At 28.5% G+C, this 27,284-nt stretch overlaps 1 protein-coding gene across 1 annotated transcript in view; it reads right to left on the minus strand.

Annotated features, from left to right (window-relative positions):
- LOC107439853 (ubiquitin-conjugating enzyme E2 N) overlaps positions 1 to 27,276 on the minus strand; it is a 39,427-nt gene extending 12,151 nt beyond the window's left edge. Inside the window, exons 1-3 of the mRNA XM_016052588.4 lie at positions 27,092 to 27,276; positions 22,992 to 23,093; positions 16,028 to 16,172 (exon numbers count right to left, since the gene is read on the minus strand). Coding sequence (XP_015908074.1) covers positions 16,028 to 16,172; positions 22,992 to 23,093; positions 27,092 to 27,121 — 277 coding nt within the window. The 5' untranslated portion in view covers positions 27,122 to 27,276. The remainder of the gene's footprint in view (positions 1 to 16,027; positions 16,173 to 22,991; positions 23,094 to 27,091) is intronic.
- Positions 27,277 to 27,284: the final 8 nt, after the last annotated feature.

Below are 27,284 nucleotides of genomic sequence, written 5' to 3' on the forward strand. Positions count from 1 at the left end.
TCACCAAATTTCTTATAACAATATAGTTTAAATTGTAAATGTTATTTCAAAATGTGATTACTTAAAAAAACTAACTTACGTTTACTTATAGATCCTAATAGTATCATAAGGGAAATATTTGGACATGGGAAATGGAGGCAAAAGTGTTCTTTTTACTACATATATTTTTAGTTGAACGATTTCATCCGTTTTATATCAAAAAACAGCAATTATCAGGGTTGGTGAGCATTAGACATCAGTAACACATAAGCCATCTTTTGTAGTTAAACCATTTTGCAAAAGTGAGTCAAATTTCAAAATTGCCTTCTAATTGTATTTTCAGTATAAAAATTTGAAAAAATATTTAGTCCTCTTTCATAAAAATATGTTGTATGATAGCATACAATTAGTCCATTTCACTTGGTGGCATTTTCATTAGTTCATTTTACATTTTTAAAGTTTTGAAACACTAGGTGGGTGTGAGATTCAGAGTAGTCACCTTCTTAGCTAATGAAATGCGTTATTATTGTATGTTGCGCTAATGAAAAAAAAAAGTTCACTTGCAAGGTATGAAAATATAGTAGCTATTTTCAAGAATATAAATATTTGTTCGACGGAAATAAGTTTCTATTGAAAGCAGTTATAGAGTTTAAGAAGATAACTTTATAAAAAAAAAACATATTTTTTAAAAGAACAGAGAAATAGAAAAAAAAGAGTATTAGGCTCATTTAAATAAACATTTGTTATCGTTACATCAGAATAAAAGAAAAGTCAAGACTGTCTGGTGTTAAACAAATAAAAAATGTATTTGTAAAACGAAGTTCATAACTGTGATCTAACTTTACAAAACAAAATAATTCCTGAATTAAAACATACTTACCTTCATTTATCTAAATTATGTTGATTGAAAATTATACACATTCATTTTACATAAAAACTCAAAATCTTTTTATGTACCTCCCAACAGAGCTGTGGCTAACCCACGTGATTAATAAATAGAGAATTATATAAACTAATGTAAAATCACTACTAGCAGAATTTAAGAATTTTTTATTTGCAATTGCAGACAAACCTCAATATCTCAAAGAAAAAATTTGAATTATCAAAAATATGAGTTATCAAATATCAATAGTAGAATAAAGAAGAAAAAAAAGCTTTTTTACATACTTTTTTTAGAAACTAATTTATTCTTTTACCGTAATATAGAGTAAATAAATTGTTAACTAAAAAAAGAAGATTAGATAATTTTCTTAAGAGTAGAGTAGGACAATTTATCAATTTCCCTTCCTTAGTTGGCACTAACTTAAAATGCGATCAAGGATATATTGGGTTGACTTTTTACATATTTTCCGAAAATACCCACAGCAAATATTTTTTGTTAATAAGATTTGATGGGTTTTTTTTTTCATCCTTATTTTCTAAAAATGCACAAGAAGCTTTATTTTGTGCAAGGATATCACTTAATTTTTTTAGAATTGATGACAATGTGTTGCTTGAAAGTTTGAACTATTTTAAAATTTTTCCAAGTACATTTTTGGATAATTTGCCTCTTCACCTCAATGGTAAGATTGTTCAATTTCCACTTGCCAACTATTTTGAAATGATGACTTACAGATGATCTCATAAGTTCAAAGAATTATCTCTTAACTTATTAAAATGCAGTTTTAGATAGCTTAAATATGAGGCAGCATAGGCATGTATTCACATGTTTCTTTCACCACTTACTGCATTCTTATTTAAAACTACTCAGGATAATCCCCTTTAACAAACATTCAATTGGTCAATTCAAAGACACCCATCTCATTCCCGTAAATGTCTTTATTATCAATTCTGTTATAGCCATACCATCCCCTCCAGAAACTTGGTGGTCACTGTGTATGCATTGCAACTGACTGAGAAAAGATAAGGAAACAATAAAAAAAAAAGGTTTTTTTTTTTAACACTTCTCTTCATAAATCAATAGTATTTAGTTTTTATTGTGATGTTAACAGACAGTACATCTATTAATTTAAAAGTTTATGCATGGTTTTCCAGCATATTTGCTAAAAAGCTTCAGCATGTTTAGTAATTTTATGATTTCTGGATTTCTTTTTTTCTTCTTTACACATTTACAAAAAAACATTGTATTTGTGGGAAAAAGTTCGAATTATTGAGGGAAGGAAAAAGAAAATCGTTAAAACAAAGTTTTTTTTTTTTTAACATTTAAGTATCAGGGGTGATTGTGAGCCCATCTCAAAAATCCTGAAAATTCCTCGAGTAAAATCATTAATGATGCATTTCAACAAATTAATGCCCTTATAAATTTAAATCATTGATATTTTAAAAACATGAAATTCTAAATAAATTATAAACAGCATAATTTAAATTAATAATTATGTATATGTTTATTTTTATCTCTAATCACATTTATTATTCTACCAGAAAAATATTTACAAATAACAGAGATGCCAAGTATAAATTCTATTTCTAATGTTTTTAAATAATATATCAAGAATTTTTACACATAAATGTGATCAATGATTTTTTTAAACTTTTGGACCGGGGATTTCCAGATCGCAGTTAGCGAAAATTCCAGATTTTTACGGACAATCATTTCCGAAATTGATAAGAAAATTTAAGAGAATTTCTTTTCTTCAAATAAACAGAAGTTTCACTGCGTTTAAGTTTTATAGATATAATTGAAGATGAAACACTATTAGAAACAAATGATAAATATATATTTGAAATAATTGCTATGTATAAAATTGTTTTATTTCAGCTTTAATGATTTTTTTTTAAAAATTTATAAATGTAAAAGATTAAAAATAAAGGATTGAAACTTAGGTAGGTAAGTAGGTACTTTATTTATGTCGCACTAGAGCTGCACAATCATCCATAAGAGTTATAAGTTTCAAAAGACAGGGCATCTGCTACATTTTAGATTTTCAAATTCATGACTTTTCATGATTTTCCAAGACTAATTCCAAGAATTTTTCATGACTTAACAAAGTTACTATTTTACAATTAATGAAGTTACTAAAACGCAACAATAAATTTAAAAAAGCATTATAATAACATTAATTGAAATGATAGGTATAACCAAAACTGCTATACTCTGCATCTTCATATTGGGCGATTTCACAGTATTTGTAGCCTGATGTGTCAAAATTTTTTTTTTATTTGATACAATGTGTTGTATATCAAATTAAAGATAATTAAACATAGTTCATGAATATAAAATTCTTTTTAACTAAAATTTGATATTTTTTTAAAGAATTCAAGAAATATGTTAAAAAATGAGTTTGAAAGTTGCGGACATGACAAACAAAAAGTTAGTTTTTTAGGTTACTAAACCACTCAAAATTTTTAATTTAACATGAAGTTTTTAAAGCCATATTAGATTCAAACAATTTAGGAGCTAAAAAAATTCATTTTTGCCTTTGATAGATTATTAAAGGTGTTTATAGGTTTAAACTGCAGTTTTTTTTATTAAAAAATTTCCAATTTTTTTTATACAGATTTTATTTACAAGTTTAATTTAAAATTTTATTTTCCTCTGTTTATTTACTATGCTTAATTTATATCAGTCAAAAAAACCTGATGATTTTATTATTTAATATCTTTTAAAAAAAATTAAATTTGTCATGTCTGCAACGTTGCAGACATGACTGCTTATTAGTACCTAACTGATGTAACAAAATAGTTAACAATGTAAAAAAATATTTAAAATAAAAGTTTAAATAGCATAATATGGCAACACTTAAATATCTTTTAATTTGTGTTTGTAGACAGTTTTGGATATTTTAAGCACATGACTATTGTTTACTTGCATATTCTCGTTTTATTATGCAAAGTTTACCTTCTCATAGCTTTAAGAAAAATATTTTAAATTAAAATTGTTTACTTTATTTTAGCATTTGTATAAATTAAAAATGTTGTGTAAAAATTTTTGCAACTTAAAACAAGGTAAGCATAAGCCATGTCTTTAACTAGTACTGAAAGATCTCGTTTTATAAGACAAAAATTGAAAGCTGATCCCAAAAAATATGAAGCAATGCAAACTGAAGCAAGCAGAAAAAAGAAGGAATACAGACATTCCAAAATACTTACTGAATAGCAGAAGATCAACATAAGGGCAAAAAATAAGGAAGCACAAAAAAGATGCAAGGAAAAAAAGAAAGATGCAGAAATAATAACAGATTCACCTGGCTACACAAGCAGACAATCATTGGGTAAAGCTGTTAAAAAAAATCATTAATTCACTACCAAGATCACCAAATAAGAAAATTCATGCATTGACAGATGTAATATCCAAAATATCCCCTTTGAAAAGAAAACAAATAATTAAAAATTCAATCAAAATTAAAAGGCTGCTGCTATCTGAAATTGATCGAGAAAAAAAAGATGTGACAAACTTTCTGAAGAAACAGAGAAAAAAGTAAATGAATTTTTCATAAGAGATGATATAAGCCGAATGTGTCCTGGAAAAAAGGACGTAATATCCTTAAAAACAGATGTAGGGCGAGAAATACACCAAAAACGTTTTCTTATAATGAGTATTGGAGAAGCACACCAGCTTTTCTTGAGTGAAAATCCTGATTTTAGTATTGAAAAATCAAAATTTCATGAAATGCGACCAAAATTTGTGTTACCATCTGGAAAAAAGGATCAAGAAGTATGCATGTGTGTATACCACGAAAATATTGACATGATTCTTTCGGGAATAGGAGCTCTCTCTCCAGATCTTCCAAGTAATTCAGAAGCAATCGCAAAAGAAACTGTTTGTGGTTTTGATGAAAAACATATTAGCTGTATTGATAGACTGTGTTCAATATGTGGTGTTGAAAAATACTTGGATGATAAAGTACCATTTGAAAATCTGGATTGCACAGTGAAGTACTATCAGGGGCAACAGAATGAAGTGGGATTCACTGTTAAAAGGGAAATAGTTACGGTTTTAGGATCTGCTAAAGAAGAAATTGGTTCGCAATTGCACCTACTTTCTAGACATACTTACAATGCTTCTAAGCAACATTTTGAATTTAGGTATTCAAAAGAAAATCTTTCTAATGATGAAGTTATCATGCATGTAGATTTTGCCGAAAATTATTCCATAAAGCATGATCGTGAGATCATGAGTGCTCACTGGGAAACTGATAGTGTTACCCTGTACACTTGTGTTACATATTACAAAGATGAAACAAATTCTTTGGCTCATCAGTCTTATGCTATAGTGTCTGATGATTTATCACATAACAAAAATTCTGTAAAAATTTTCAATGAAGAAATTGTGGCCCATTTAAAAGAAATTAAATGTGGTAAGATAAAAAAAGTGCACGATTGGTCTGATGGGGCTGCAAGCCAATTCAAAAACAGATTCATGTTTTCCAATTTAGTTTGTCACAAAGATGATGTTAAAATAGATGCAGATTGGTTGTTTTTTTAAATGGCACACGGAAAAGGTGCTGTAGATGGCGTAGGGGGATCTGTAAAGAATAAGGTCTGGCGAGCAGTACTACAAGGTAAAGAAGTTGCTGTTGATGCAAAGTCCTTTTACGAGGTTGCTTCTAGAATTATGGATGGTAAAATCAAAAAAATTTTTATAAGCAAAGAACCTGTTGACCGTAAGGCAATGATGCTTACAGACCGTTTCAGTCAATGCAAATCAATAGCAAATACAAGAGGTTTGCATTTCATTCGCCCTATATCATTCAACTCAGTAGAATATTCTATAACTTCTCCTTTTTCAAGTGCACAAACTATGTACCAGGCAACATTATTTCCTGAATCAAAATCAACGATTCCATCATCATGATCATCAGTTAGCTGCCACATCAAGAACAGAAAATGAATTAGAAGAAGGGCCATGGATTGCCGTACTGTTTGACGATAACTGATGGCCTGGCCTAATTATTTCAATTGATAAACACACTATGACACTAAAACACCATTTCAAGCCTGTAGCAACTAATAAATTCAAGTATTTGGAGAAACCAATGTTTGAAACCATTTCAATTAATACATATTTATCTTCTTTACCAGGTGACCCAGCACCTGATCCATCTGCATGTTATTTTTTATATGATTCTAAGGTTGCATTGCATGTCAAAATTATAATCAATAAATTATAAAGTAAAATTGCATTGCAATTTGTCTATAATAAATTTATTTATTTAATTATTAATAAAAATTAAATAAAATATGTAAAATTTTTACTTAATAAATATTTAAGCTGTACATATGAAAAATAATATGCAAAAATTTCAAATAACAGTAATTCTAACAAATAAATAGAGATGTAAACTTTTCGTCATGTCCGCACCACTTACATTTTAAATTATGTAAATTTTAATTAAATCATTTTAAATTCTGAAAAAAAATTGTAATTTCCTTTATATCTACATATATTTTAACCTTTTCATGCCAAATGTGTTTACTTATTTTGAAAAATTCAGAGAAGTTGAGGTATATATTGAAGACTAGTGAAAAATAAAGTTTTTCTGCGTCATGTCTGCAACACTTCAATTTTTTTTATTAAAATACTTTTATTTAAATTTTATCCAAAAATCTTCTTTATTTAAGAAAGAACAATATATAAAGCTTTTGTAAAAAAAAATTCACTCTATCTTAAATATTTGTTGAAATATGAAGTATCGAACTTTGAAAACGTCATGTTCGCAACGTACACAATACTGTGGAATCACCTTATTTATAGATTTTAAATTTAAAAAACAAAGTAAAGAAAGAGTTGAAACAGTAAAATAGCTGAAGAAAATACAATGCAAAATTATATTCTAAAGATATTTTTTTGTTCATCAGAAAGGAAAGAAATACTCCTGATTTTTCTGTTCTCATTTCGGAATTTAAAAAAATTCGCCAATGACTGGTTTGCTTCAACTAGAATTTTAAATTGATAAAATTAAAAAAAATAAATAATAAAAATTCTTAAATCACAGAAGAGTTTAAAAGATAATTCGCTCTAGAAATTATGTTTTTTCTTTCATTTTTTGTAAGAACACCATAATTTTTAAAGAACATGATAAAATCATTTTATATTCTAATAAAATATGCCTGAGTGGTGATTTTGTTAGGAATTCAGATATTTGGAACAGAATGAAATTGGGATGGGGGGGGGGGGCAGGAGGAATCCATTTTAAAAATTAAGATTTTTCGGAGACCTAAATCCATGACGTTCCATGATTTTTTTAAAAAAAAAAATAGTAAAAATCGTGACATTTCATGACAAATTTTGTTCAATACTGAAATTCATGACTTTCCATGATTTCTCATGACTTTCCAGGTGCGCGGATACCCTGAAAAGAGTGAGAGTTTCAAAAATCCATGGGAGTTAAAAGAAAAAGCTTCCTGGAAAGTTGAAAATATCTATTTAAAAACTCTCTCTTCAAATGAATTCATAAACTGCGGTGAATTCTGATCTAGCTTTAAAACGTCTTGTGTGAAAACTTTTCTCAGAGATGAATTCTTTATAGGATCTGCGAAATGCTCTACAGCAGTGAGTGCTCTCCAAACCGAGGGCAGCAGACTGGTATTGGCCCAAGAATCGAATGGTATTGGGCAGCCCACGAAACAATGAAATATTTCCATCTTATTTACTGCAATGTAGTTCTCTTGGGTTTGTATGTTGTATGACTTTTGATGGACGAGAGGTTATCCGGGAGACATCACCTAAATCCACACCATATAATTATATTTCATTTCAAAGACATGTAGGTAGGCAGGTATTTTATTCATATTGCACTGAAGCTGCACAATGGGCTATTGGCGACGGTATGGGAGGCATTCCTGAGGATGATCCGAAGACATGCCATCATAATTTCGATCCTCTTCAGAGGGAATGGCTCCCCCGCTTTGGTAGCCAGACAAAATGTGTGCGAAGTTGAGCACTTTACGATATAACAGTTTAAGGCAGGGTTCGCCAAGTGGGCCTACTTTGAAAAAACCCACCCGGGTTTTATTGGGTCGGCCCACCTTGAAAAAACCCACTTGGAACTTTAAATAGGTTTTCTCAAAAAAAAAAAAAAAAAACATTTTTTGTTAAAACTTATTGTTGCACATTTAATTTTATATAATTTATTGTACAGCATGAATTTGTCAAATAGAGTTGCAGAAATTATATGATTAAGTTCTTAATATTTGTAAAGTAAAAGAAGCTCGAATCTATAATTTTATAGTAGGTACTATTGAAAACTTTAAGTGAGTGCTTTCAAAAAGTAATATTTTAATAAAATTAAATCAAATAGAAATTTAAATAATATAGTCTGAATATAGCATGCTTTATATATTACTGAATATAGCATGCTTTATTAATAGACAGGTTATTATTATTAATTCATATGTTTAAAAAAATTAAAAAGAAACATTCTTTTTAATTACTAAGTTATACATTAACAAATTTAAACAGTTTTATTTTCTGGCTTTAAAAAAATAAGCTAAAACTTTTTATACAAGAACTTTTTAAAATTATTTATCTAAAAATGAAATCATTTTCCTAAGGTAAATTATTTGGAAAAAAAAAATAAAGTAACTGATACTCTTTATAATTATACGTAATTTTAATTTCACTTTATATTAATCTTATTATAAAAACATGGAAGACCATTAAATATTTATTTCAGTTTTTCAATAAAGTCAAAAGTCAGATGAAATTTTAATTTTTACTGATTATAAATATGGGTAATATATACAGAGTTCATTCTAAGCGGGGTTTACGGGGCGGCCCGCCCCGTATGCCCTTTTGATATAAAATATCCGCCCTATTGCCCTTTACTCCTTTTATCCTGCCCTGATATAATTAAATGCGCCCTGTTGTGTCCCCTCCAAAAAGATACCACTTTCCTGTAAGAGAGGATTTCTTTGTCCTGTCTCCCCCCCCCCCCCGCGCTTAGTAATACTTTTCTTGTAATCAACTTGTCTTCCCTCTAGCTCAAAAGCTATGGGTAAATGAGATTCCGAAAAGCTCCCCCCCCTCTTTACTATTTCCTCTTGAAGTGATCTTCCAAGAAGTTCCTCGGGGAATGCAACCCCTCCTGCAGCTGTGTGGGTTCCTATTTTCTTTTTAGAAAAATTTCTTTTTCTTAGAAATGGACGTATTGCTTATTTTAAGAAACCATACTGCTATGATGATGGTCAGTAGGCCTGGCAAGAGTTTTCCTGGAAAGAATTTTTTAAGGGAAGAAATCTTGTTCACAAGGCCTGTAGACAATTTTAGGGGTCAGACTAGGTCATATAGATAAAAGATACATTCTCATGTAGCTTCTGGACCCCTCTGTCCAGCTTTATTCTTTTGAAGGAAGAAAGAAATTTTTACTTTTGATTTCAAAAGTGGAGGGACTTAGACAATTAACTACGAAATAAAAAAGCTTTTTTATCCAAAAAAAAAAAAGAAAAAAAATTCTAATTTTAAAATAAACTTTTTTTTACAATGACGCAATACAATTCTTACAATAATAAGTTTCAAGTTATGTTACATTACAAGTTATTTTAAGATATTAGCAAACGATAATTTTTATTCCGTTTTTTTTTTTTTTTTTTTAAATATTTTTCTCATTCTTCGTTGGCACGCTGCCAGGAGTATAAACATATCCGTTCTTTTTTTTTTTTTACTCTTTTAAAATATTGTTTAGCGCTATAAAACCTCTAACTTTCTCGTTTTCATTAGAATTTATCCTAGCAGTCGACCTTTTTATTAATTTGTTTATTTATGTTATTATTAGTGTGTGCAAAGGTATGACTGCTCCTCATAAAAGTTGAATCAAGCACACAATTTATTTGTAGATGAAGCATATTTAATTCAATTAATCGTTTTTTTCCCCCTTTCATGCATTTAGAATTTTTTACTCATAACTGAACAGACATTACGAGTGATGTAATTATATCGGTAAATTTAAATACGTAACTTTCCTTTATTTAAAAGTATTAAATTTATTTATAGCTGTATGCTTGTACCTCAAAAATATTAAAAAAGGAAATTTATTTGAAGATACAACATGTGTTATGCGCAAATTTTTTTTTCTTTTCTTTTTCTGAATGATCACAATGCAGCTTTAATTTGGCCGCCCATTTTAAATAGAACTAAATAAATTGATAAATTAAGAAATGGTTTTCTTTCTTTAATAGTAACTCGTTTGTTTGACGATATTTTTCAAATGAGGTGTTTGATTCGACACTATCACAATTACCAAGCCGATCGATAACTCTATGTTGTATTTTCCATATATTTAAATATGACACTTCTATACTGTTACTTAAATTATTTTTTTCTCGTTATTATAGAAATTTGGTCTTTATTTTTGCGCTTATTGCAATTTCGGCTATGATCTATATCACATACCATGGTTTGACAATGCATAGTAATATTAGATAGATTAATTTAAATACCAAACTTTTTTCATTTAATATTTTTCAGCTTTTTATTTATTTATTAATTTATTCTTAATATCAATGTTATCGCTTTACTAACTCTGCGTTTGTAAGATCGTGCGTCGTAAATATTGTAAATTGAATTTATTTTAATATAATGAGCAAATTTTTATTTTGATTCTTCTTAAAACTTAAAATGTTAATTTAAATACAATAAAAAGTGCTGCGGTCGCAAATGAATCTTTTTTAATAACTTATTTATTTACTTTATGATAATTTGTAATTGCTTTAATTGTTTTATTTTATTTCTCTTAATCACAGGGTCCGTACGCGCCAGACTTGATAAGTCATGGAATTGTCATAGAAAAACGTAATTTTACTTGTAACGTACTTGTACGTTTTTGATAACGTAATTTGCGACATTTCCCCTTTCGAAATTGAAATTTAAGAAGGAAAAAAAGTTTTTTTCCACACCGATCTTTATTAGGTGCATCCATACCCAGATAAAAAAAATCTGAATTGGCAAAATCAGTGGTAAGTCTCCACTCAGGGGGCGTCGCCTTTAGGCAGGGCATAATTAGTACAGTGACAGTGATTTATAAGAGAGAATCACTTAGGCTGTTCCATGGTCATTCAATGGTTAAGAAAATTGAACAGTGCCAGCGTTAGTTTCTTACACTTCAGATAAGTTATATACATTTCTTTTTTTTTTTTAATATATAGTATTACTTTTTGTGCTGATTTAGTATTTATCATGAAAGCAATTTTCTTTTTTTTAGTTATTTATTATTAATTTCGTTTCTTTAACATCTTAATTTATACTTCTTTTTTTATCTATTTATCCATCTTATTTATAATAATTTTTTTTTGTAAGAGAAAATCTTGACTAAGTGCATTTTTATTATTTTTTTTTCGGGTTTTTTTTCCTTCTCTTCTTGCAAAAGTTCATGAATTGATGAAGTACGATTTTACTTCGCTTCAATGCAGATTATTGGGTAGTATTTTTATTAAATTTTTTTAGAATGACTTAGTTTTTGAGAAGTTCTTTTATTTATTAGTTTGTTTATTTTTTATTAATAATTTCTCCGTTTATTTTTCGTTGTCTTGCAGCTTTGTTTCATATTTTAGGATAATTTATTTTATTTTTTAGCAGACAAAAATATGCGATTTTATCCTTTATTTTTTTTTTTATTTTTTTTTTTTTTGCTTGTACTTTGATTTGTTAGTTTCTTTTTAGGGTGATTTGATATTAAAAATATGCCTTTTTTAATGTTTTTTTTTTCTTTTTTGCATAATTTATTTTTATTGTAACACTTTATTGCAATCTTATTTTCCTATAATCAACATTTTAATTGATGCTCATGTATTGGATATTTTAACTGTTTATTGCGTTTTTGTGTTAAAAAACAACGGTAGCGTTTCTAGCTTTCGGTAGCGCTTTTGTGTTCAAAAATGTTCTTACATTAATTTGGATTTAATTTTGATTTCACACAAATTTATTTGTATAAATTTTTTAAACAACTTCGTAACTATAAAAAAGTTTATTTTCTATTATTTTTTTATTGTTTCTCTGTAAATTCCTTTAGTCTTATTTACCCTTTCCTTGCAATTAATTATCATAGGGGTGCATAACCTGCGGCCCGCCTATTACTGAAGTGCGGTCCGCGAGAGCTACTGATCACAATAAAAAATTTTAATCGCACTTTTGAGTCATCGCGTTTTGACATGTTCAATTTTAATAGATTCAATAGTAAACGCGCTTTCTTTAATTCGAATTCATCGTAAATATAAATTATTTTGTTAAACACTTATTTCCACTTTGTAACGTGATTTCGAAAATCCTGAATTTTTTATTAATTTCAATAAGCACTTTTTGGTGCAATTTATTTGTGACAATTTAATCTTAAATCTAAGTAATTTTTTTCCTTCTTTTTTTTGCTTTTCTTTCTTCTTTTAAGCTATTTTTTTTTCGGTAGTTATTGCTATGCATTCCCACGTACTATAAAAAATTCCTATAATTTCATTACGATATGCGAATTTTAAATCTCACATTCGACAAACTTTATTCTTGCTGAGTTAAGCATAAATTTAATTTTGTAAAAATAAATTTTGTAACTACGATGTTATTACAACACGCAAAAAGGAATTTTTTTTTTTTTAAGAAAAGTTTATTAATAACGTTCATTGAAAAAAATGCTGTGTCATAATAAAAATACCTATAAAAAGAAAAGTTAATGAAAAAGAAAAACAGAAAAAACAAATTGTTCTTGGTTCCTAAAACAAACTTTTAACACTGAAAATCAGTTTTCTATATTTCCAGTTATTCATATAACAGTACAGGGAAAGAGTGATAATAAATTAATAGTATGAGACGTTCTGTTAAAATGCTGCGTTATAATAAAAGCAGCAGAAAAAGTCAAGAAAAAAGAACTAAGTCAACAGAAATGCTCTGAAGCAGAATAGAAAAAAGCAAAAATGAAAAAAAAAAAAAAAATCGTTCTCAATTCTCAGAATTAGAAGTATCGAAAAAATAACGAAATAGATTTGTCTGATTAAAAAAAAAAATTTTTTTTTTTAAAAAAAAAGCAGTAATTCAAAAACTTGTGGTTCAGAATAAAGTAATCTAGTTTTCCAACTTTCTTTTTTCCCTTAGTCTTCTAGAAGATAAATTTGCAAGCCATGTGCAGAAACATGGATTTTAAAATGTTTGAAATTTATGTTAAAACTATTTCTTATAATAAACAATACTATAATATAGTCAAAATACAATTTTATATTTTTTATCATATCTATACAAATTCAAAAGAAGAAAAAAAAAAACTCAGAAAAATATATTTTTAAAGAAATATTCTGAGGAATATTTGACTGCTCATTTAACCAACTGAATTTTTGACTAAAGTGCCAAATGCTCATTAAATCCTTAATTTAAATGCAATATGATAGCAACCTGAGAAATTCATAAGTGGTGGAAAACGTGAATTTTTAAACTGCTCACTGTTTGTTGCTTAAGTAATCATTTTCGATAAAAAAAATTAAAAAAAAAGATAACGTTTACTATATAAAAAAAATCGAAGAATTAATAAAATGAAATAATAAAGTACATTACCAAATAAGTATTGAATTTTATTTTGAACTATAAGTTTTGTTTTTATTTTAGGTTTTTGTTGAAAACTTATAAGTTTTCTTCAATTAAAATATTTAATTTGAATTTATATTACTTAATTCAACACAAATTTTTTTCTTACTTTCATTCTGCGAGCATTGAAGTTTTTTTTTTATTAGAATTTATCTTTAAAATGAATTTTTGTATTGCATGATTTGATAAAAATGGCATTTTTTCTTTTTTTAAAAGTATTAGTTTTTTTTATTTTCAAATGAATTCTAATAATTGAACGACTTTAATTTTCAACAAATATATTATTAGGTTTATTGATAAAAAAAACTAGAACACTAATGTTAAAAGAAATATTACTACATTTGCCATTAACGTGTAAGTTTGATATTATTGCTGCGACTGAATTCAAGTATAAAACTTCCAGTATTTTTTATTTAAAATGACTGGAAGTATGAATTTTATTTTGCAATTTTTTTTGTAAATATTGTTTTTTATGTATATACTTCAGAACTTCGTTTTCAACAGTTAAGCTTAAAAACGCAGTTTATTTTATTTTTTTATAAGGGAGAGCCAGATACATAATAAGTTTATTTTCAAGATTAATATTCATATTTTATCAGAAAATAGTTATTCTAATCATCAACTCGAGAAAGAAAATCATATCTGAAAAATTTCAGTTGTTTCCCCAGGTCTTTCAAAGGTATGTGTAAAATTTTAAATATATTTTTAGTGAACTAAGAAATATTGAGATAAAGGAAAAAAACCTCGTTTGAATTTTTTTTTAAATTTTTCAATTCAAACTGTAGCCTTTTTTCCTTGGAAAATTGTAGTTATACATTTGATAATTATAATTGTGATTAGTGATAAAAATAAACTTATATACAATTATTCATTTTAACTATGCAAAGAAGGGTAAGATATTTGCCCTTTTTATAAAATACAATGTCCTTTTTTGAACTTGCTGCCCTTTTTTTTAAAAGTATAGTGCCCTTTTCAATTTTTAGCACCCTGCCCTTTTTTTAGTCTAGAATGAACCCTGATATATATATATATATATATATATATATATATATATATATATATATATATATATATATATATATATATATATATATATATATATATGTTTAATAAATGTAGTAAATAAATGTGTGTGAAAAAAAAAAGATTAATAAAGTTGTTCCTTTTATATTACTGCATTTATATTTTGTAATGCTTGGGTTAAAAATTGTGAAACGTTATGTATTTAACAATAAAGATTCAAATACGTATTAGTGATAATGCATTATTTAAACTTAATATAAAATACATAAAACAAAATTAAAATAACATTTTAGATTTATTTCTATTTCCAAGCTTATACTAAACTTTTTAATAAATAAAAATATTTACACAGTAAAACTTAAAGTTTATGACCACTAAATGAAAAACCCAATTTCCCCTGAGTTTATCAAATAAAACCCGATTTCAACCGGGTTTTTTAAATAAAACCCAGGCGGGTTAGGTTTCTTCTAAAATATCCTGGTTTTTTCAAACCCTGGTATAAGGTGGGCCAATACTGCACATCCTCAGTCCATACGCAGGCTGATCAAAGTTGTCACCCACCCGTTTACTGTCGGCAGTCAGTGATGCTTGACTTCGGTGTTCTACTGGGAACCAAGCCTTTACAATCCACTGCGAGACAATTGAAACTTAGTGAAAATGAAATAGCTCTTTATTAACAAGACAATTTAAGATTGCTGACTCTCATTTTTTATTTTTGTGAAGAAAAATTACCCATTCCGGGGGACAGGTTATAACTTTTCTTAAGTGTTGAAGTGTTCAGCTCATGATCTTTGGCATATTTGTCAAGCCATAGCATTTAAATGGAATCACTGATGTTTTAGGGTGATTGGGCTTGAACAAAGAGAAAATTAAGGTAAGAATCAGAATAAGGCGAGTAGATTTAAATTGATTGATAAAATATTGGTAAAAAGGGATCGATCTTGAGTGGCTTCGAAAAAATAATTTCTAATCTTTACTATTGCAACAAGAGAACAATGAAACGAAATGCGGAAGTATGCCAGTACTGTTTTGCAATTGAGTTATCTTAAATCATTACTGAAAATGTCCTAAATTATTCTAAAACATTTGTAAAAGTGGAAATTTTTAAGAGCCATCTGCTCATAGTGACTAACAAACAAAATTTAAATACATATACTATTGATCAAAATACAATCAGAGAACAAATTTAAAGCAATTGTTCACTTAAGTATAATTGATGAAATAACATCTTCTCTAAAGCTAACAACTTTGGAATCCTTTTTCCCAATACTATTTCTTTGTGCGTAGTGTATATATTTTTTTAAAACAAATATATTACTTCTTAAAAAGGTATGTAAAAAAATAATTATCTTTATCTTACTGTTAATAATGTCTTTCGAGAGCTTGAATTTTATATATTTTGAATTTTTTTCTCTCCTTTCAAGTTTGAGATATCAGGATTTGACTGTGCACATACATGTTTATAATTTAATACAAAAAGTGTTCACATAGTTTTTATTATTAAAATAAACATTACCTTCTAAATCTTACCTTTTAAAATATCTAGACATATACGGCCTAATTTATCAATATTAGGATGATATATTTTGGTCATAAACCTTACTTTCGGAGCTGACATAGGATATTCCTCAGGTAAAAATAATTCTAATTTAAAAACTCCACCTTCAAAAGGAGACTAAAAAATAAACAAATATTTTTCATAAGACACACAATAAATCTATTAGAGTTTTATAAAAAAATTAGCCAATTTTAAAATGTTTGGCATAAATACAGATTTGTGAATTGGGAGGCATTGAATAAAATGGGGTGACATAGTGCTACATTTTTTTGAAGTTCAAAGATATTTAACAATGGTTAGAATATAGGAAATATTGAGAATTTTTTGTTACTCTCAGGAGCTGAAAAATCAGTCATTTTTGTAATCACTGATTTTAGTTGATCTACAAAAATTTCATTTGATAATTTTTTCTTTCTTCTGCTGACACATTGCCAGCAAGATTCTTCAGTTATGTGAGATCTCATGTAGAGTAAATATTTATAATATTTTAGCTAAAGTAAATTGATGTTGATAAGACAACATGAATTTACGGAAAAATCTTCCAGAATATAGCGCCTCTTAAGAAAGAAATGACTTAACTGTGTGATTCAAAATCCAGTAATTATGTATTTAAAAATTTTGAAATATTGAGTATGTCAAGTATTGAAGTGCATGATTCAGGGCTCCAAAAAACTCAGAAATTTTACCTGTCCCCGAGGACGGCATGTCCAACAATGTATCCGTCCTCTTTTGAAACTAACCCGTTTCTTCTGAATAAATAAAAACATAATTTCCTCTTATTTATTACAAACATTTATATAAATTGCAGAATGAATTAGTAGTTACTAGGATTACATTATACAGTAATAAGAGAAATACTAGTTTACTAATAGTAACCTAGTATTTATTTCTATGAAATAATTTAAATGACAAAAGTCAATTTATCTGAGGGTACTGCGTTTTTTTTAAATGAATTAAATATGACGTTTGCCAGTTCCACAATCAAGCCAATGATTTACAGAGGTTTTTGCACAGAAATCTGAAAGGGGTTATGCATTTAGGTAGATGTTCAAAATTGCGTTTAATGCCTCTTGTTTAAGACCTGTACGTAATGTGTTTTTTTGTAAGTTCATTGCTGAAAATCCCCTTTCAACCGCTACAGTACTCCCAGACAGAGAAAACATCAATTCTACCATACGCAGTATGTTGCTGTATTTCTAGATTAGAGGGTCATTTTAGATGTGAGGCGCTAAACTCTTGTAAGATAACAAAAATTGAAAATGTATCACGAACATAAACGGGAAAATGGCCGTCCGCGCGGACGTCAGATTAGAGAAATTGTTGTCCGCAGGGAATTTTTGACCGCCGAGGACGGGCAGTTTTTCGAGCCCTGGCATGATTCAAATTTCACATGTTGTTATAGAATTCTATTAAAAATATCAACAATTTAAAAACCAAATAGAAATTTGTCATAATGATTATAAAAAAAGTTAATGACAAAACAAAGCGAATTGAAAATTTAATTGTCAGAAAAAAAATTACTTAATAGCACTTCTTGATATTCACGGGTCGTAATAATGGATTGAAATATCAAAACTTTAAAAACCATGTGGAAATTGGTAAAACAACTTCTGAAAAAACAAGCTATAGGCCAATTTGGTTTAGGATAGAGTTGTGCATTTTTTATAAAATAGTTTTGGGTCTATAACTTCAACTTCACAAATAACTTAAATACCTAAAATCTACAATTCTCCAAACTTTTTAAACCCCAGAACAATCCAGATTTTTGAGCAACTAAAAAAATTTTTTAACAACTTATCTCCATCATACAAAATTTCATTTAATTTAAAATAGTAAATAAATAATAAAATATGGCACTTAGCAAATGTAATTATAAAAAATTTAGATCAAGTTCCTTTTTCTTCATAAGATTACTCATGAAAATGAGTAGAATAGATAAAATAGCTGTACTTTAATCACTTTTGAATAATTTTTTAACTGTCCATCAATTCAATATATCAAAATTTTGCAATTTAAGAACTGTTATTGAAGTCTTAATGGAAATAGGGTCAACGCAAGAGATTTATTTTCAAATACGCATAATAAAATTAGGTTAATATACAGACTTCATTTTAATGGTTTAAAAGGGAACAACACAGAAATTTTTTTAAAACAAAAGTATAGAATGTTTTTGAAAATTTATCCTTTTAACCTTTTCCCGTGGGCTGTGACAGCAGTTGTCACATCTGACCTTGGGGTCCTCCGGTGGGCATGTGACACTTTCAGAGTAGAATAGGGGAAGGAATCTCCTCCACAGCTAAGAGAAAGGATCAAGTTACAGGGGTGTGTGTTTTATTGTTTCAGTCACTACGGGAGGTCTCTCCTTTTTAAGTTAAGGGAAGAAAAGTTTCTTTACTTTTCCCACCTACCTTCGAAAAGTTTCTTTACATTTCCCACCTATCTTCTAAATAAATAGGAACTTTTTTAAAACTTTGATTTCAATTTCTGTTTTGAATAACGAAGTCATTGTTACTTTAAAATTATTAATGAAGGAAGAAGTATTGTTTTTTTTTTTAATGTAATGTTCATCAATATTTTTGAGAATACTTTTGAATTTTCGATACTCTTATATTTGTTTTGTAAGATTTGCAACATAATTCTTGTTATACGGGTTGTTCATAATTCAGTGCCCTTAGATTCTCGCCTCAAAATTATATTTTTTTCGTTGGTCTTGGTGACTTAACATGATTTTTCTTTATAACATAAGCTTAATAGCCATTAGAAGTTAGACACTAGAAAGTCAGATATATTCTAAAAAAAAAAAAAGCTTTTCAAAGAATAAAGAAATTTATTGAAAGCAAATTTAAAACAAAGTTGTGCGAAACATAAAACTAAATATTTGTTTCTCAAAACTTTGATGAAACTTAATATCCTGCTTTGTTATATTTCACATTTGCGTTAAATACACCAAATTACATTTTGAAGATAATATAAAAACTTACAATAAAATTTTGAGAAAGAAATTGTTATGCTAATGTTGTGTATCTGTGAAATGCCCTCAAGAGAGCTGTCTACAAAAATAAGACATAATAACTAATTATGATCTTTCCCAATATGTATAATCTTTCGATGAGATGTTAAATTTTCAGCGATGTTACAAATATTTATAATGTAAAATATTGATAATTATAATATATAATATAGATATTTATAATTAACTAAATTAAGACCACGAAAAATAACTCTTTATGCATATAAAAATTTATTCAAAGAAAAATCGATTTTACTCACGAACAAAAGGGTTTTTCCACATTATGATCCAATTTCAATGCATAATAACTCTCAAGAAGAACTGATTTCACACTTAAAACATAGTAATCCTCAAAATGCAAGAGAGGACAATCTATGCGTTATTTATGTGAAAAATGGATATAAACCGAGCTTTCCCCTTTGATCTTCGAAATTTCTGACGTTTTTTAAATCAATAAAAGATTGTTTATGATCACTGTACACCTCATTAGCTTTTTTATTTTTTGTGGAAACATATAAATAACCAATCGTTTTAATATGGCATCAAAAAGCTTATAAAAATAGATATAACTTTAATAACTGATATAAATATCGATCGTGAAACCAAACTGAGATTTTCAAAAACTAAATTACCTGTTGAAACAATATCCCAAAGAACAAAGTTTTTTTTAACTATTCCTCAATTGTGCAATAATATTTCTACATTTTAAACAGTAAAAAGTTTAAATGTTTCATAATAATACATTGAAAGTATTAATGTAAAACAGTGAGCAAGGACATACCACAATTACAATAATTTTAAATTAAATATATAATGAAAAATACGATATGATAGATGATGACGATAGATTGAGAAAAAAAAAACTTTTTAAATAATCTTTAATAGAAATCAAATGTGAGAAGGATAAAAAATTCAATAAAATTACTCACATGATGAAGATTTTAATTGTTAATATAGTTTAGAATAGATATTGTCATTGTAATCTATAGTTTTCTTTTTTTTTTTTATTTGTGCGTGCATAATTTTTAATAGCTAGCGTAATGAATAGTTTTTCGAAACTATGGTTAGGATTATGTGTTGTTTATAGAATTTAAAATAGAATGTTAGCATGCCTGACTGCAGGTTCGAATCCCGCTATGGGTGTGGATGTTTCTCCTTATGTGTCCTCTGTTGTGTGTGATGTGGCCAACCCTATGAACGGTTATTTGTGGCAGTGTGGCGTGGGTAATGTTGCTCGCCTTCATGACTTAGGTTCACAGGTGCCCACTGAGTGTAACGTTACATGAGCAACACTTTCGGCATCTTCCGAGGTGAAGAACGAAAGTTCAGTACCAGCCGTTAAATAAAAAAAAGAAGAAAATATAGAATTTTAAAAAAATAAATAAAATGAGGAAATTGTGACACACCACACTAATTCTGAATGTTTGTAAAACACTATAAATAGTCAGCATGTCAGTGTGTCAGTATGTAGTTTTTTGTACTGAATCGTACAAAACTACCAAAGAAGTTTTCCCGCGCTTTTTCAGTTGTCTTAAAAAAAAAATGAGAATCCTCCACCATTGGTATTTCTATTATCCCACACTGTGGTGGTGTAAAAGATAGCAAATGACGTTTAGAATAACAAAGGGAGAATAAAACTCTCGGGGATGTTTAACACTCATCACTTGACTTGCCTTAAGGATTAGTGGTTCCCTTTCATGAGTTCATCCCCCAGTCTCAGAAAGAGCCCACCAGAGGATCTAGATTTCTAATTTTTGAGCTCACGTGAAAAGGTTAAGATTATTGTATCAAAATATTGAATTGATTTCCTTAAAAATATAAGATCAATAATTGTTGAGTAAAGTGCATCACGCAAGACATACTGTGACAAGCATGATCAAGTGAACTAGTGAGCTATGTTGATCAATAGATTTGCTCACTCCTATCAAAACATTTTAGAAAATTATTATTTAAACTATTTTAATGAAATTTGTTTAAATTATGTAAGAAAAAGAATTAATGGTATTTAAACATAAATAGTAGCAAAATTTTATGTGTCTACATAGATTATTGATCACAAAAATTTAAATGCGATTAACTCAAAACTATGCTGTATCTCTAACTAGTACAATTTTCAACTGATTTACTTCAAATTTTGACACAACGTTCACAATAAACATGATTTTCTTTGCACATAGGGATTTATTTAATTGGGTGTTATGAAATTATAACTTATTTATGTCCTTTTTTAAAGTTTTTTCAAGACATAGCCATTTTGTGAAAAAAATTATTATCTAAAAATCCTATGTGCAATGAAAACTACATTCATGCATTTAAAAAAAAAAAATGAAGCAGAATCAAAGTTGGATGATTTTTTTTTAAACTTCTAAATATAGCAAGGTAAGGGTAATTTAAGAGATAAGTGATAAAAATTGCATTATATAAGTGGTACTTTTTTAAATTCTTGTATTTGCAACATAAAAAAATGAAGATTAAAATATGTACAATAAAATAAAATTTATTAAGTTAATTACAATCATTGCAATGTGCCGGGATAGTCTGGTTGGTAGGGCACTGGGACCGTGACGTGGCCAAGAGATCGTGGGTTCAATCCCCATCGGCCGAAGACTCCCCATGTATTAAATGGTGACTGATGCAGGTTAAATCTGTTGAGTCACAAAGTCTTCCATATTTCCATAACAAATCAATATCTCTGGGGGTACTGATCCAGGAGTTTCCTTGTCTTCTGGATTGGTTCAAAATTACAAGGCTACGGAGTTGAACATAAGTAGTCGTAAACCCAAAAAATAGGGTCAGCTGTTCAACAACGGATATAAAAAAAAAATCATCACAATGTTCTTACTTTTCTACTGGGTTGTTCCCTCTGAAGCAAACTTCAATATTTATCAGGGTGCATAGCCAGATTTTTCAAGAAAAAATAAGCATCTTTTAAGTACATTTTAAGCACAAAAAACTATTTTTAATCACTTTCCAAAAAAAAAAAAAAAATCATAATAAGGATCTCTGCAGTAATAAAAATTATTTTTTCCAATCATTTAAAAACACAAAATCAATAAAATTAAAAAACATTTTCAAGAACTTTACATATCATGATAAAATAGCTTGTTTCTGAAAAATATAGCAGAGAAAATTGTGAAAATTATACAGTTTTTGTAATTTAAAATGGCAATCAACACAGCAAAAAAAAAAAAAAAAAAAAATTCTCCTTCTAAAAGATAAAAAATTAAGCACTTTATAGAAACCCTGAATAAAAAAAGCACCTTTAAGAGCTCTTAAAAAACGTAAATCAAAAATAAGCACTTTTTAAAAAAGATATGCACCCTGTTTATAATTAATCTGGTGTAGAAAAATAATAAACGTAAAACATTTTGGTAACAGCTCCATATAGACCATGGGGTCATAGAAGACAAGACTCCATAATTTCACAATCAATGGCAGATGATGGAAATGTGGTCAGCATGTAGCATGGACTACCTTTACTTCCTGGACAAGCTGGGATACATCGATCTGAAGCTGGGAATCAAATCCCCCAGTTCTTCACAAAGTGCCCAACCACTGAGCTTTCATATAAAAATAATGAAGATTCAAAAAAATAAATATTACGGATTAATAACAAAAAAGTGGTGCTTTAGTGTAATTTCTATGGGCATATTTCATTGGTTAAAAATTAAATTTTTTAGCTATTTAAGAGAGGTGAATAGTGAGCACATTCACAGATGGTTAGTAACAATTTTGCATGTTTGTGGATAATAAGAATTACTTTTTCATGGTCTGAGTGGCTTCAGATCAACGAATCATTTGATTCTTAAGGCAAAAAGGGATGGCATACTTCAACTAAAAAAAGGACAAAATGCTAAAACAAATTTGCACCGAAATTCTTAAAGGTGTTAGAATAGGTTAAAACAAACAATTAACAAGGTACATACTTCTTCAGGCCCCGCAACAACAACATGGAAATAACGAGCATTGCTTTCATCAGGAATAGCGCTGATTCCAGGAACAGGTTCAGCCATTAAACGTTGAGTTTCCTGAAAATGTTATTAAATATATATTGCATTGTCAATAAATTAACTACAGTATGAAATTAATTACAGTATGAAAAAAATAAACATAATATTTGTTTGGACATCAGTGATGTGTTAAAAAATTAAAGCCTACTATGTCAAAAATTTAATTTCCTTGAAAATAGAACTCAAGCAAAAATTAAGCTAAATTTTGAAATTTTGTTTCTTAGGGTCTTATTTATGTATCCTTTAAATCCTTCTTCACAAATGCATCTTCAATTTGTTTGATGTACATTAGGTTAGAAATTATAATTACACTCAAAACAAGATTTAAAAGAAACAAGTATAATATAAAAAAAGTTTCCTACTTAGGTCAAAAAAGAAATTTTTTATTTTACTTACTTTTTTATTAAATAATTAAAAATGTCCACATAAAAGTAAAATTAATTAAGTTTAATTAATTAATGAATATTTGAAGAAAAAAAACTGTATTAACATCAAGTGTCATTCACTAAAAGTTTAAAAAAATGTAATTGAACTTGAGTGGATGAATAAAAACTATTTTATTAACACCTGAAAATTTGAACAAGATATATAAATATATATAGGGAGAGTGTGAACTAATATTAGGAATTGGAAAAAGGCATGTGGTATCAGACAACTATAAAAGTATAAATTTGGTGACATGGACCATTCTTTATTGAATTAACTTTATTGAAAAAATATTTTATTAACATTTGAAAATTTGAACAAGATATAGCCATGAGGCTTACGCTTGAATTCAAGATGGAAACTAACAGTGTGTTGCAGTTTAAAATAGGTTTTATGGGAGCAACACCAGATTAGATTTCAAAATTTAAATTCATCATGAATATAAATGTGTGCCGCGTGGAACCAGAGTTAAAAGAACCACGGATGCATAATTTCTTTACATTTTCTTTCACAACTTTTTTGATGATTGGTTGTTTTTGTCTTATTGTTCAAAGAGGTCAAGTGATCACTAAGGTAACTGCTGTTGTTGTTGTTGTTTCTCATCCCCACTGGTCTAGTGGAGCTAGACCAGGTCCATGAGTCCATTCACCCTCAGGAAATAACAAAACAATACCGGGTCGCGCAGAAAATCCTCCTTTATAAAATCCACACAGCTAAGGAGGTGGGCCGGGCTGGCTGCACAGGAGAAACATTTGTTGCAGGTGGGATAGACTTTTCGCTGTTGTTCGTACCTCATGCACTTTATGTGACCACTGATGAATCTAGTGAATGCGGTCTGATCGCCTCTATTACCCTTGAAGATCAAAGCACGACCCAGCTTATCCCCAGAGTACCAGATATGTACTGGGGGAGTATTCCAGACTAAGGTAACTAGTTAATTCATGTCAAATAAATAAGGGGTGCACAACCTGGTCACACGTGACTTTTGCACAGATTCTATAGTATATCTATGTTGTTTATCAAAAGCTTTTTTTTGTAGTAATTACTGTTGAATTCTGCATGAATTTTAAAAAATACAAAATTTTTATATGATATATGCATTTTAAGTTTGAGTAATCACTTTTTGACTTGCATTATTTTTGCCGATTTCATTATAAATAGAATCATTTTTGCGATAAATTCTTTTGCAGTTATAACTACCAATTTCTACACGGTTTTTATAAACCTGATTTTAACATACATTTAATATCATATTATGATTCGTGAATGCATTTAATTTATCACTTTTAGACCTACTTTTTTCATACCAATTTTATAATAAATTTAAATTATTTTTTAAGGCAATTATTTCTATGCTTTTCAACATGATTTTAAAATCCTGGAATCCTCCAATTATTAATATGCGAGAGTTTTAAATCACACATTAATATAATCACTTTTTGATGTGCTTTGTTAATACTAATCTCAATGTAATAAGTTATTTTTCAACCATTTTTTTAGGCAGTCATTGCTCTACATTTCATTATTCATGTTGATTTCATAGCAAATTTAAGCATGTCCCCCCCCCCCCATTTTTTGACAATTCCATTTTTTTGATTACAATAGTTTCTAATCACACATTTAATTAATTACTTCTCATAAAACATAACAAAACAGGGTGCGTGGCCAAATCTTTCAACAAAAAATAAGCACCTTTTAAGTACTTTTAAAGCACTCAAAAAAATTTTTCAAGCACTATTTACATTAACAAAATTCAAAATAATTTTCAAAGACTTTACACGATCATGATAAAATAACTAGTTTCCGACAAAGAACTCTATTCTTGATTATATTAGCCATTATAAAACGCTCGAGAGATTTTTCAGTTCAATATCAGAGGGTGGAAAATGGAGCCAGAAATTGAGAATACCTTGATAAATGCAGCAAGTTGCATATGAGAGTGTAATAATCTCACCGGAACCAGCCCAGTTGACGCACATGTGGATTCGCAAGTACTTCATGAAACATGTAAAATGATTGGGGCTTTCATACGCTATGGACTGACGGAATGCCTAAATAGATTGTGGTTGAATGAATTATGAAAACATTGTAAAAATCTCACACCAGAGTGTAAATTAATAGCTGGTGCAATAAAGCACAATAAAAAAGATAAAGAAAAATTTATGAAGATATCACTCTTCAACTTGTGGTCAATACTTTGAACTGGGGTTTCGGGATTAGATTTTTCACATTAGGTCAGTGTCAACAAGGATTAATGGTTTAAATAGATGACCTCAAAAATGCTAATTATTTACTGCAGAAGCAGAAAATATTTTATATAGCAAAATCAGACACAAAACATACTTTTTCTACATAAATATATATTTTTTTCTCACGCATTAGATTTCGGACCCTAAAAGTAAAGGATGTAGCTGCAATATGGAAAATATTGTCCCAATAGTTAGGATAGGAGAGTGATCGAAAATTTGGACTTTGTAAAATTCGCTTATCAAAAGACTGTTCAAGCAAAAAATGGGATATTTCCATATCGCGATCTGTCATTGCACAAACTACAATCGACAAGGCGCCAAATAGATTTTAAACTTGCAAATTTTCGTAAGGAAAAAAAACATGTAGATGTTTCTCTGGGAACGACTGAGTTATACCTTTCAACTTGGTCCCTTTCTGTGATGTTTTTTTAGTTTCTCGTGAGCCCCTGCTAGGAAGTTGCCAAGATTTGGCGATTATCCTGCCACGGATCACGCTTCAGAAATCTCCCCCCAAAAATAACTTCTGATTATTACTTTATCCAGTAACAGTCAAGTAAAAAAAAAAATTAGAATTGCAAGGTATACAATTTTTTTCATCTATTTAAAAACAATAATTTTATATTTTTCTTCAATAACAAAATTTTACAGAAATAAAATTTAGAAGAATTACTTTTACGAAAATCAAAATTTCAAAGAAATCATACCTAAGAAATCCAATTTTAAATGCACGACTTTCATAAAATTTAATTTCTCAGGATTAAATTTTTATTTCTGATATGAACATTTAAGAAAATATAGAAAAATATTTTTGAAAGAATAATCAGGCATTTTGTTAAATATTTATTCTGCCAAAAAGTGTTATACATGTACACATCCAAGCCCAAGTTATAAGGCATAGGTGGTCAAAAAGATTAAGATCTTACTGTCTTGAAGGAATAGGCTCTCAAGAGATGGTTGCTCAAAGTTCAAGAGATTAAGGGGATTTAAGAGTCTTTACAAAATCTCTGCATCCTGTTTCGGATTTGCTATAAAGTCAAGAAGGAAATCATTCTGCGTCATATTCACTTAGACACAATAAAATAACTTTTATAACTTAGAGTGAACTTCAATATATATGAAAATTCTTTTTTGCTGATAATTCTTCCCGATTAAATAGATACTTAGCCCGTCTTTTTCTCAACCTGATTTATGCCGCTTTATAGAATCATACCAAAATCGAATAAAAATTCTCACGAAAAACAATTAGTTTCTTGATGTCCTATTAAATCATACAGATTAAGAACAATATACTTCTGGAATTAAAAAGTTTATCACACAACTTGAAACAAACAAGCAAATTACCTTAATTATCCGCCGAGGCAAGACCGCCATTGAGCTAAAGTTTGAAGTTGTTTCCTATGATTTTTCTTCAGGTAAACTTCTAGCAAAACGAATAAAATCTCATATATTTAAATACATTTATCAAATTACAAAAGCAAAATAATAAACCGGAAACAAATTTCAATTCCTCATGATGTTGCCAAAAATATAAGTA

The sequence above is a fragment of the Parasteatoda tepidariorum genome, chromosome 11, assembly GCF_982258835.1.
Source record: "Parasteatoda tepidariorum strain Cologne lab strain chromosome 11, Ptep-v5.0, whole genome shotgun sequence".
Lineage (NCBI taxonomy): Eukaryota > Metazoa > Arthropoda > Arachnida > Araneae > Theridiidae > Parasteatoda > Parasteatoda tepidariorum.